Source organism: Capricornis sumatraensis, chromosome 3 (assembly GCF_032405125.1).
Source record: "Capricornis sumatraensis isolate serow.1 chromosome 3, serow.2, whole genome shotgun sequence".
Taxonomy (NCBI): domain Eukaryota; kingdom Metazoa; phylum Chordata; class Mammalia; order Artiodactyla; family Bovidae; genus Capricornis; species Capricornis sumatraensis.
The window spans coordinates 5,838,674-5,850,968 of record NC_091071.1 but is presented as its reverse complement, the minus strand read 5'-3'; the positions used below and the strand labels follow the sequence as shown (position 1 = coordinate 5,850,968).

The window sequence follows — 12,295 nt, the reverse complement described above, 5'->3', positions numbered from 1 at the left end:
GTCATTGAGTCATATGAATTCCTTATAGATTTTAGGTATTAACCGATTATCAGTATATAGTTTATAAATATTTTCTCCCATTCTGTAGGTTACCTTTTCATTTTGTTTCCTTTGCTGTGAAGACACTTTTAGCTTGAGGTAGTCCCATTTGTTTTTGCTTTTCTTGCCTTGGCTTATGGTGAAATACCCAGAAAATCACAACCAAGACCAATGTCAAAGGAGTTTTCCCTGTTTTCTTCTATGAGTCTATTGTTTCAGATCTTACATTTAAGTCTGCAATCTGTTCCAAGTTAACTTTTCTGTATGCTATAAGGCAGGTGTCCTCAGCCTCTGGTATCTAATGTCTGATGACCTGAGGTAGAACCGATGTAATAATAATAGAAGTAAAATGCACAATAAATGTAATGCACTTGAATCATCCCCAAACCATCCCCTACTCCACACCACCACCGGCCACAGAAAAATTGTCTTCCACAAAACTGGTCCCTGGTACCAAAAAAGGTTGGGGACCGCTGGTATAGGGGTCTAATTTTTTCACACGTGGATATCCAATTTTCCTAACACTATATGGTAATTCACAAAATTGAATACTACACATGTGAAAATGAGTGAATAATAGCTATCCACAATAAATAATAATTCTCAGGATAATAATGAGTGAATATGATTTCATTTTATATAAAGTTTAAAAACATGCAAAAACAACCCATGTAAATGCAAATATATATGGTAATATTACAAAAAATATCATCTAAATGATAAACACTCATTTCAAGGTAGTGATTTCCTCTGAGGGGCCGGAAAAGGACGGAATTGGAGAAAAACATAAAGAAGACTTTAGAGTAATTATATTTTTCTTAAACTGGGTGGTGAAGACAGGTGTTTGTTGCATTATTGTTCTCTGTTAACTTTCGAGATATTCTTGTAATTACTTTTTAACCAAGGAAAACCTTTTCTAGACTATTTAGGTACATGAGGAGAAAGAGGAGCCCACAAAGGAGGCTGACAAAGAGTGGGCAGTGAGGTAAGTGGAGAACACCGTGGGGTCCAGGAAGCCAAGGGCGCACGCAAGTTTCAAGAAGGAATGTCAAGTGCTGCCGGTGGTCAAGTAAAACAAGCACTAAGTGAACTCTGGATTTGGTAATTATGTTCATAAGCAGCACTATCCAGAGCCCTTTCAGTGGTGTGCTCAGGGTAGGAGCCAGTCTGAGCAGGGCGATAAACAAAAACTGATGAAGAGGAATCAGCAAGGATATGAAGTGTCTGGTGGGGTAGGGAGGGATCACTCCTCTTCTGGAGGTGAGCCTGGGTGCAGATGCGGTTTTCTGATAAGGTGGCTTGAAGCAGAGACAGCAGGGACAATGGTCTTTGCTTTCTCTGTGAAGCAAGTGCTGCCCCCTTCTGGAAGTGAGGACAGAATGATGTAGTGTGACTGACAGCTGCTTTGCACAATCAGTTCAGTTCAACTGTCGCGCAGTCGTGTCCAACTCTTTGCGACCCCATGAACAGCACGCCAGGCCTCCCTGTCCATCACCAACTCCCGGAGTTTACTCAAGCTCATGTCCATTGAGTCGGTGATGCCATCCAACCATCTCATCCTCGGTTGTCCCCTTCTCCTCCCACCTTCAATCTTTCCCAGCATCAGGATCTTTTCAAATGAGTCAGTTCCTCCTATCAGGTGGCCAGAGTATTGGAGTTTCAGCTTCAGCATCAGTCCTGGGAGAAGGCATAAAGGATTGCCTTTATTAATAAGAAGAATGTATATAACAAAACACAGGGATTCTCTGGCGGTCCAGTGATTAAGATGGCAATTTCATTGTTGGAGCTCAGGTTTGATCCCTGGTTGGGGAATTAAGATCTCACAAGCCACATGACACAGCCAAAGGGGGGTGGGTGGGAAACAAACAAACAGAAACAGACTCACAGATATAGAGACCAAAGTAATGGTTATCAGTGAGGGAGGTGAAGGGGGAAGGGAAAAATAGGGGTATGGGGTTAAGAGAACCAAACTACTAAATATAAAATAAATAAGCAACAAGGATATACTGCACAGCACAGATGAATACAGCCATTCTAATAACCTTAAATGGAGTACAACTTATAAAAATATTGAATCATTATGTTGTATACCTGAAACTAATATATTATAAATTAACTATTCAATTTTAAAACTTAAAAAATAAAAATAGAACTAGAATAACCACACACACACACCCTCAAAAGGGGAACTTGCTATCACCAACTAACCTATTGTGATACGTTGTAACAGAAAAAAGGGCCACAAATTCCTTACAGCTGCTTCTATCAAGATGGAGAGACTATTTCCTCATGCCTGAATCTGGACTGGCCTTATGACATGCTTTGTTTGGTCAACGGAATGTGATGTAAGTGACGTACAATTTCTCAGCCTAGACCTCATGTGGCCTTGCAGCTTCTGCTCCCAAGGGACACAACAAGGAGAGGACATTTCCAGAAATAATGACCAACACCAGGTATTACCTAATGAGGAGATGACAGAGGATGAGATGGCTGGATGGCATCACTGACTCGATGGACATGAGTTTGAGTGAACTTCGGGAGTTGGTGATGGAAAGGGAGGCCTAGCATGCGCAATTCACGGGGTCGCAAAGAGTCAGACATGACTGTGCGACTGAACTGAACTGAACTGAAGTGAACAATACAGAGAAAGCATTGCTAGAGTTTGAGATAAGGTTGGCAAATTCAGGGGAGGTTTTCTGCAGGAGATGAAAAAGCTGAGCCTGGGTGTCTGCGATTGGTGGGTGTTTTGAGATTGGCGCAAAAGAGCAAGAGGACTGGGGTGGGGGGCGGTGGGTGGGAAGAGAATCAAAGGCCTAGGAGAGGTGGATGTGGGTGTCTGGAAGGCAGCAGGCAGTCAGCCAAACTGGAGCGGAGAGTTGTTCTTGGAGAGAACCAGGCAAGAAAGTTTGGATTATTCTGCAGCCAATGTCTGCCACTGATTTGTGAGCAGAGGCAGTTAATCATATAGGTCAAGTTTTCCTAAGTTTTCACAAAAAAAGTTTGAAAAGAACAGTCACTCTGGGCCCAACCCCCTAATATCTTTAGCACTTTTTCCCTCTACCGTCAGCCCCCTCCCCACACCATCCTCACTGCCTGTCTCTAAGGGTTCGTTCCATCAGTGTTTGTATCAAGACTCATCTTGTAAACAACTGAAAACACAGGACAGCTTACGCAGGAAAGGAGTTGATTAGCCCAGGTGACTGATGAGCTAAGCAGCAGATCTGGCTTCCACTGCTCTCACTGTTCACCTAGCTGTTTCTCTTCACTGCCCACTTCTGCCCCCTACCGTTCAGCTTCATTTTCAATCCCTCTTTGGTGGCCCCAGCAGCAGTGGGCTCCTCCAACGAGGCAAGACGACTCATCCTCCCATGTTAGTCTTGCAGGAAAGACTAGATCCTAGCAAAACCACTAAGATTACTAAGATTTAGTAGGTGACCCGTCCATCCTGGAGACAATCAACGTGGCCAAAGGGATGTGTTGCTCTGGGTGACCAGCCCTGAATCAAGGGCAGGATAACTATGCTCTAGAAAATAATTCAAGACTGGAACTTTTACCTGTAAAACTTGAGCACACAGCTCTTAAAAAAACCCATCCCCTCCTTTCTCATCCTCCCATGCAGCCCTGAAGCTAGTGGAATTACATACCATGCATCAGATGGGTCCTCCAATAGCCATGGACACCACTCAGGGTATAGCGCTGCACTGGTGTGCACACAGCTGGCCCCCGAGTTCCCTCCACATACCAGCACAACTGGTGGCCCGTGAGACTGGGGATTCGGGCTGCTGTGGCTGCACTGCTGGCCCAGGAGCCCCGCACTCTGGTGGTCATCAGACTGGCCAACACAGAACACAAGTCGGTGTACGGCAGCGACTGGAAAGCCCTCCCGGTGAACTGGTCCTTCTGAGCTGCCTTTGCGGACCATGTGGCCTTTGTGGACACCTAAGAAATGACCTCCAGCCTAGCCCTCCCCAACAGCATCCACCCAGAGAGGGTCATCATCCACAATGAGGTGGACTTTGTCCTCTCCTTCCTCTCCCCAATCTAAACACTTCTGTCCATGTTGGGGCTGTGTGCACACAGGGCCCTGGGACACAGTTATGAGGAGGACCACAGCCACAACAGGGCTTCTGGAATAAGGGCAGGTGCCATCAGGTTCAGCCACAATGGCTTTCAACCTAGTTGTTGCCCCATTCCAACCCCTTCTCCACTCAGAACAAGAGTGATTATTTTAAAACATAAATGACATTAGGTCAACAACCTGGTCTTGTGTGTCAGTATAAAGCCAAAGCTTTCAATCTCGGTACAAAATCAAAACCTCTCACCATGGTCACCAAGGCCCTGCAAGATGGTGCTGGCCAACTCTGCAGCCTCATTTTTCACTGCTCTTCCTCCATGCTCTGTAACCCAACCCCAGGGTCTTCTTACTGCTCAAGTAAGTCAAGCTTGCCTGTGCCTGGCAATGTCATCTGTGCCTGGAATGCCCCTCTCCCACATGGCCAGCTTTTTCTCATTCAGTTCTCTCATTAGGCACCACCTCCCAGAGGCTTTTCCTGACCATTCTCCCACCCCAGCACTCTATCCCCTTCTCACCCCGCCATTTATTCATATCACTAACCAGAACCTGGAATTATTTGGCTTACTACTATTATTGTTTACCTGTCTCCTTGAGTTTGTCTGCTTGCTCACTGCTATATCCCCGAGAGCTGGAGCCATGCTTGAGATATTGCAGGTGTGTTAATAAGCATTCGTTGATCAAATGAATGACAACTTAACGTCACATGACTCCAATGATCTCTCTCTGCCCTGCACCTTCTCACAGCAAACTGCCTCCTCTGAGAAACAGGCAATGTATTGCCAAAGTGTCCCCTTGTTGCAGTTGTTTGATTATATCTGCATAATAATCACTATGGATGCTTCACTTTTACGTTATGTGTGTGTGTTCAGTTGTGTCCAACTTGTTGAGACCCATGGACTCTAGCCTGCCAGTCTGCTGTCCACAGAATTTTCCAGGCAAGAATACTGGAGTGGGCTGCCATTTCCTACTCCAGGGGATCTTCCTGACCCAGGGATCCAATCCAAGTCTCCTGCATCCCCTGCACTGGCAGGTGGATTCTTTACCATTGTGCCACCTGAGGCACTCACATTTACATTAGAGCAGTATGATTTTCTTTCCTTTAAAAAAATCTTTTAATTGGAATATATTTGAAGGGCAGTATGGTTTTCAATGCAGTTTCTACGTTTATTTTGTAAGACTCCCAAGAACATTCTCCTGTTTTACTACTGACGGCTGAGAGATGACACAGAGCTGAGGAGTCCTTGGTCCTAGTTTGGTCAGAGAAACAATGATACTGGTGCCAGCTGAGGCAAAAGCACTCTGTCCTCACTGGAGAACTGGCCTCCTAGAAGAGGCTACCCATGACTACTTTGACATGTCATCTTGTCTCTTGGACGTTCAGTTCCTCGGTTGAGGAGTGGAAGATGGGATCACTGAAAAGGATCCAGTCAAGACTGGATTTTATCCGTGCACCGTGGGCTCCTCTCTGTCACGAGATCTGGCTGGCTCTGGCTCTGGCGCCGAGGCTTCCTTTATCACCCTAAAGGGGGCTCCGTGACCAGGCACGATCACGTCGGCGGTGCCCAGGACCCGCTTTCGGCTGTGCTTCTGAGCCACTGGGTCTTCGCTCAGAGCCTGCCACGAGCCCTCGTCCCCATCACGTTCAAACACATCGCCCACTACCATGACGGTTCCCAGGGCCGTGCCAGCCACCAGCACGCTCACGTCCCGCTGGCCACCGTGGCCGGGTGTGGCCCACACCTCGAGTCCCGGCCCCAACCGCAAAGGCCGCTCCTCACCCAGTCCGTGGGGTAGGTAACGGCCCCCGGGGAGGCAGAAGTCGTGCGAGACCAGCAGGGCCGCCCCGGGAAACAGCCCCAGGTTCCCGATGTGGTCGGAGTGTCCGTGGGTCCCCACCACCAGAGTCACGTCTCCGGGAGCCACGCCCTGCCCCGCCAGGGCCCCCAGGAGCGCCTCGCGAGCCCAGGGGCCCGCGGTGTCCACGAGGATGGGGCCCCGGGCCGCCTCCTCTAGGGCGGTCTTCGCCTCGTAAGGCTGGGGCTCTCGGTGGCTGGAGGCCGGGCACCAGGCCCGGGGAAGGACAAGGGTCACGGAGCCGTCGGCTCGCACGGCGTCACCGACCCCCTCGGGCTCCGCGTAGCCTTGCAGCAGAACCACCACAGAGTAGGGGTCGCCGGGCACCAGCAGAGGGGTCTCCCCGGGCAGCGGCTCGGTGCGCACTAGACCGCTCATGGCCCGAGACGGATCAGCTGAGAAGTGGGGCTGCGGGCGACTCCCTTCAGGTTCCCACACTCGCCCGGCCTCCGCCGAATGGTACCTTCCACGTGTCAGTTCCTACCCGCCTCACACGCTTAAATTGGCATCGCCCAATTGAACTTCGGCGCGAACCCGCCAGTCCCTCAGCGACTTCGGCCACCGCCCCGCTCGCGTGTGAGGTTCTCAACCGCAACCCCGGGGGTGTCGTAGTTATTTCCTTCTCTCTAACCTGAGCCGCTCTCCATCTTGGACCGAGCTTTAGCGCCTCTCTTAGGACTTGCCTCACTTCGAGGGAAGAAGTGACAGTGGAAAAGCGAGAGGAGTTTGTCTTTTGCGAGCTCCCGTAACCCAAATATGGCGGCGCGGGCGGCGCCGCGCACGGAATTTTATTCCTGCGCGTTTTCAGGCATGCGCAGACCAGCTCTAACGCAGCCGCCAGCCTGAAACCGGCCTCAGCCCGCCGATCCCTGCCAACCTCCTAGGCTGCAAAATTACAAAGCACCATTAACTTCTAACAGGCTGGAGGCAGACGGCCCTCTTCAGCGGACGCTGCTGTTTATCGGGCAGCTATGATGCGTGCACGGCAGTTGTTTGGAGTTTGGGATCCAACTGATATTAAAAAAAAAAAGTTTACTAGCGTTATAGAAAATTTGGCACCTTTGATGTTACATGGTCGTCTCTCGGTGAAATTACTACGAAGTAGAGCAAAGTGTCTACCCCATCTAACTTCATCTAACTTGTCAGTATTGCCCTGTCCCCATCCAGTGCCCCCTTCCCATTCACAGATTGTTGGCATGTAGCCTCCTAGATGCCAGCAGCGTGTATAGGTTGTTCCGAATGTCCACTCTGGCTTCTCTTTTAAGAATCTAAAAACAGACCTTTGAGGGGCAAAGTGACTCTGCCAAGGTCCACTGCTCCTATGCCCAGCTGACCTCTGGGTCCAGTGGGGAATAGTGGAGATATTCAAATAACTCAATACTGTCACTACACACACCTGAGAAGGGGCTGAATGGCATTTAGAGGACTCATCTGCTGGGGCCAGGCTTCCATCTAGTGCTTCCACCTTTCTCTCCATAGCCAGGCCATGCTACACCACCAGGATCCTGCCTGAGACCAGATGGGAGAGAAGAGCTACAAGCTGTAGGGGTCACTCACACATACACACACTCTTAAAGCTGTGGGGCAAGGAGAGCTCAGACTCTCCATGACCCCTGTCCCTCCTGGGGGCTCAAAGGCAAGGGTCAAAGATCCTCTGGGTCACGCTGGGAGTGGACCGGTGTGTTAGTCACCTCCTCTTCCTCCTCCTCCTGATCCTGCTCCTCCTCTTCAGTCTTCTCTTGCCCATCTGTGATCTCCTCCTTTCCAGTCCAAGTTTCCTGTAGACATGCTAGGTTGGGTAATAGAAAATAATTTAGATATTAGTCCTGGGGGACAGAGAGGTTGTAGCCTGGCAAGAAACGGGCCAGCTCCCACACTTACCAGTTTCAGAAGCTGGAAGCACATGACCTTCACAGAGAAAATGCTGTAGGGGCTGCTCCTGATGGTGGAAGTACCAATCTCCCACGACGTCTTCAAACTCCTCCAGCATGGTCTCACACTGGTCAAGTGGAAGGGTCAGAACGGTATCTGCTCTGCTGTTCTGTGCAGACCCTCCTCCCTGCTCTTCATTCCTGGTCTCCCCACCCCACTTTGGAGAGGCAGGGAGCCAGGCAGTTAAACTTGGGTTATTAGATTTGTGGTCCTCTTTCATTCAACAGACATTTATTGGCACCTACCCTGCCAAGTAAGTTATTAAACTCCGAGTCTCAGTTCCTTGCCTGTAAAATGGGAAGTGGTAATAATATCTACCACATCAGGTTGTTGTGAGAGTAAAATGAGGCAGCAGCTGGAAAGTATGTGGCCCAAAACCAGGCACACAGTAGGTACTCAATAAATGGCAGTATATATTCTTAGTCTCCATTATTACTTCTTGATATGCTCCTGGGCCCACGTCAGTCAATGGCAGAATCCCTGCTTTGCTCAAATGTGGACCTCCCTAGGATCGAGCTCCCCTCTCAGGTTCCCTTCTCACCTCCCTGGGCAATGCAGTATCCAGTCCTACCTGCTTCTTGAGGAATGTGACCTCCACGCTGGGCTCATCCCACAGCTCTAGAGGGATCCCGAGATCCACCTTCACGCCCTTCTGCACCAGGCCTTTCAGTGTCGCCATGGTCTGACTCTGCCCCTGAAAGATGGGAATTTGAGCTCAGTCTGGTCCCCTGCTCCACCTCCTCCCCTTTTTGCCAAATCCACTTTGTCATCTACTGGAGACTCTAGTGAGTGCCACAGGGATGAAGAGAGTCTACCATGGGGAGGGGACACTCCAGAGCTGGGAGAAGATGGGCAGACTTCGTGAGGACCTCAGGGGAGACAGGTTGTAGCTTCTGAAAGGTGGGATCCTGCCCTAGAGAAGAGTCTGACCTTGGCGTATCTCAATGAGCCCTTGCGCTCAGCGTGAACACTGTAATCCAGGATCCGCTCACATAAATTCTCCAAGGCCTCTTCCAGCCTTGTCTCTCTGTGGGAAGAGGGGAAACAAAGACTCCCTGGATGCTGTGGGTGCTCCCACAGCTCCTCAGAGGACTGGAAGGTGGAGGAACATCGAGAAGGACTCACGAAACACTGTAAGGGATGTGTCTCTTCCTCTTGCCTGTGTCCAGCACCTGCCCCAGCTCCAGCACCTCTCGAGATCGGCCAGTACGACTCAGCTCTTCCTGTAGCTCCAGGCTCAGGAGTTTACATACTAGATGTCCAAGGGGATGTGAAAAATAAACAAGCATACCAGCACCTCATTCTGTAGATGGCAGCAGAGCCACAGTGGTTATGGGTGCAGGCCCTGGGGCCAGACTGGTAAGGCTGGAATCCTGACTCAGCCACTTAGTAGCTGGGTGACAATCCTGCTGGGTCTTGTTTCTTCACCTTTAAAATGAAGTGCCTCCATCACAGGGCTGTGGTGAGGATTAAATCAATCTATGTAAAGCCCCTAGAATAGTGCCTGGAAGATGGTGAGCACTGCATAACTGTTTGCTGTTTCCTGCAGTTATTTATTGAGCTCCTTCTGGATACACAGTAGCAATACAGAGAGCAACAGACCCATGATCCCTATCTACAGGACAGTGCCAGTGTCACTGGGGACAGATAAAAAGACGATGAGAATATTTTGTAATGGACCCTACACTGGGGTGGGGAGGGGACGGAGATAGAACCAAGAGACTTAATCTCACTAGGAAATGCAAAATTCCCTCAATGGTCATTCACTGACTTCCTACTAGCCTGTGATTTCCTCAAGGATGAGCACTGTGTCTCTTCTACCACTGTCTTTCCAGTACCAGTGGGTCCCAAGAAAAGGAGTGGCCTACACAGAAGTGCCAAGCAAACTCACCACAGGGGCAAGTAACAAAAGTATCTCACATATGCCTATGGCACTATGCTAGGACCAGGGAGATATAGGTTCTCTCCTTCGCTCCAATAGAGTGAGAGGTGACAGATAAGGAAGGAGGCTTCCAAAGGTGGTGACATTTAAATTGGATGTTGAAGAACCAAGTACAGAAGAGTGTGGATCATTCCAGGCAAAGGACAAAAACAAAGTGCAATGGCACAGAGGAGCAAGAGGACCAGGCAGGTTCAGTGACCACTGAGAAGTTCAGTGTGGCTGAAGCATGGGCACTTTGGGGATGGGAGATAGGGTATGGAAATGTAAGAAAGATGGAGGCTTGTAAGAAAGAAAGAGACTTGAATGATGTGCCAAAAACGTGGAGTCTAATCACAGCAGGAGGCCTGAAGAGGTGTTAAAGCAAGGAGGGACTCAACTGAGCCTCTGTTTAGAAAGACTTGACAGGCCCGTGTCATGAAGAACATTGACACTGAAATGCAGGGTGGAGTAAGGCAAAGGGGAATAGAATCCAGGAAGAAATTAAAGCCAAGAAGGCAACAAACTAGGGAACCAGGGCACTCGACGGCTCAGCTCTGAAGTGCCTCCTCCCAGCTGGTCCCACAGATGCAGCTACAGAAGATGCTGCTCGATGAAAAATCCACACAGTGCACACGCTCTGCAAAGCCTCACAGTTATGGGGAACCTCCCCCAGTTGTTTGGCCACCTCTGTCTTTTATGAGCTTCAAAGCCTGATTTATTCACTCTCAAACCCCCGCAGGAGGGCGTAGGGCCTATAATTTGGGAGCGTCTCTGCTGGGGTGGAGCAGAGGATATCTACAAGGTAATGAGCTTGACAGCTCACTCCTGCAGGATCTTCAGATTTAGCTCTGGTCCTTTGGGGGAAACACACGCACACACACAGAGAAGATGCTGACTGGAGTGGGCGATCGGGCCGATAGTCTCTGAACTACAATTCCCACAAGCCACTGGGGCCCAAACCAGCAAGAAAAAGCAGGCACCCGCCCCCACCCCCCTTCAGGATGTCTCATGGGAATTGGAGTGCCATAGTTTGGGGGTAGCGCTATGCCGTTCCCTCTGTTGGCCCCATTCGAATTCCACCAGGCTCCATCAGAACCTCCCTCAGGTCCTCAAGGAGGTCGAGTGACCCACCCATCACGTTCCATTTGGTCTGGCCCAGACGAAGGAGGTAGGGCAGAAGGATGCGAATAGGGGCTACTCCCTTTAGATACCTTCGCATTTGCTGGGCAAGCGTTCTGTGTCATCGTCCTCCTCCTTCGGCGTCCCAGCCCAAGCACCGTACACAGTCAAAATGAAAAGCAACGTTCCCAACCGCACAGGTCCCATGACCAAGTGCCGTCCACAGCTAACCACCCCTTGCTTTCAAACCAACTTCGAGCAGGCAGCGGGCCCTTTAAATCGCCAGGCGGTCGGCGGCAACTTTAATCCAGCCTAGCACGGGAGGCGCACGCGCAGTGCCGCCTCGAAAGAGGGCGGGGCCTCGCTGCGCGCTGGGCTTCCCCACCTGGTTTTGTGGCGCCTCCCGCAGGTCCTGGCCGCCGCATAGTGAAAGAATAAACTGAAGTCATTACAGCAAGAGAGTGTGCTCCTTACACGCAAGCATAGAGACACCATTTTCATATCATTTCAGGCTCTGAGACTAGGGAGCTCATTCCTGCTCGGGGAAGGGGCAAGGGACCGGCTCTCGGTCTCTGCCAGGACCTGCTCCCGGAGGGGGCGGGGCCAATATGGCGCCGAGCGCCGGGTGAGCGGCGCTTTGGCGGCGGTGAGAGGCTTTTCCTGCGCTGGGCGTTCGGCTGGCGGGGGCGGGTCTGAGTGGTACCCGGGACTAGACTCTTTGAAGGGCCCGTGTGGGGACCCAGAGGGGGACGGTTGGTTGAGTGTCCGTGTGCGTGGGGGCTCTGTGTGTTTGCACTGGAGGGATGTTGGGGGATGAGGTGGGCTCTCTACGCTTTCTTTCGCGCTGTACCCATTGCCTGGAGAACCTTCGACCCGCTTCCCTGCTGGGGAATGCTACACGGATCTAGATGAAGTTAATCTTCTGTGACGCCTCCTTGCCGCTCCACTGACCTGAGGTTTCCTGAGGCCGTGGCGTGTTTTGTGAGCCTTTACACTGGCAGAGGGTATCGCGGGCTATCGAAGGATTAGTAGGAGCGCATCAGGGTACTGGGACACGACCGCCTCCTCTTTACTCGGCTCGAGGTCTAGAGTATGTGTTGAATAAATGTGTCCTCTGCAGATAAGATTTATAAAAGTGGGGGAGGAGACCTGGGATGGGTTGAGAAGAACGAAATTGTTTTTCCCTCCCCTCTTCTCGCCCCTCCATCGGGCCCACACCTGCCCCTCACCACCTTTCAGTCGCTCCTAAACACTTTTGACATTAGACTTCCTAATGCCAGGTTCAAGTGAGCATTATGGCCGAGCTTGGGCCTATGTCTTGTTCGATAATAATGGTACCGAGTCCTTAGTGAGTT

General features: G+C 50.5%; 2 protein-coding genes across 3 annotated transcripts; both read right to left on the bottom strand.

The window, feature by feature from the left end:
* Window positions 1-5,320: 5,320 nt before the first annotated feature.
* On the bottom strand, window positions 5,321-6,349 carry MBLAC1 (metallo-beta-lactamase domain containing 1). The gene has a single exon (XM_068968131.1). The coding sequence runs from the start codon at window positions 6,344-6,346 to the stop codon at window positions 5,555-5,557; it is 792 nt and encodes a 263-aa protein (XP_068824232.1). The 5' UTR covers window positions 6,347-6,349; the 3' UTR covers window positions 5,321-5,554.
* Window positions 6,350-6,408: 59 nt separating this feature from the next.
* CNPY4 (canopy FGF signaling regulator 4) lies at window positions 6,409-11,192 on the bottom strand. Of its 2 annotated transcripts, XM_068968134.1 has the most exons (7): window positions 11,033-11,192; window positions 9,026-9,152; window positions 8,831-8,927; window positions 8,472-8,594; window positions 7,850-7,967; window positions 7,660-7,757; window positions 6,409-6,979 (listed from the first exon to the last, which is right to left on the bottom strand). In XM_068968134.1, exons 1-7 carry the CDS (start codon window positions 11,145-11,147, stop codon window positions 6,938-6,940), a joined length of 720 nt encoding a protein of 239 aa, XP_068824235.1. In that variant the 5' UTR covers window positions 11,148-11,192; the 3' UTR covers window positions 6,409-6,937. The 2 variants fall into 2 exon arrangements, with proteins under 2 accessions (XP_068824235.1, XP_068824234.1); XM_068968133.1 differs by having other exon boundaries at window positions 6,410-7,757.
* Between the last annotated feature and the right edge of the window lie 1,103 nt (window positions 11,193-12,295).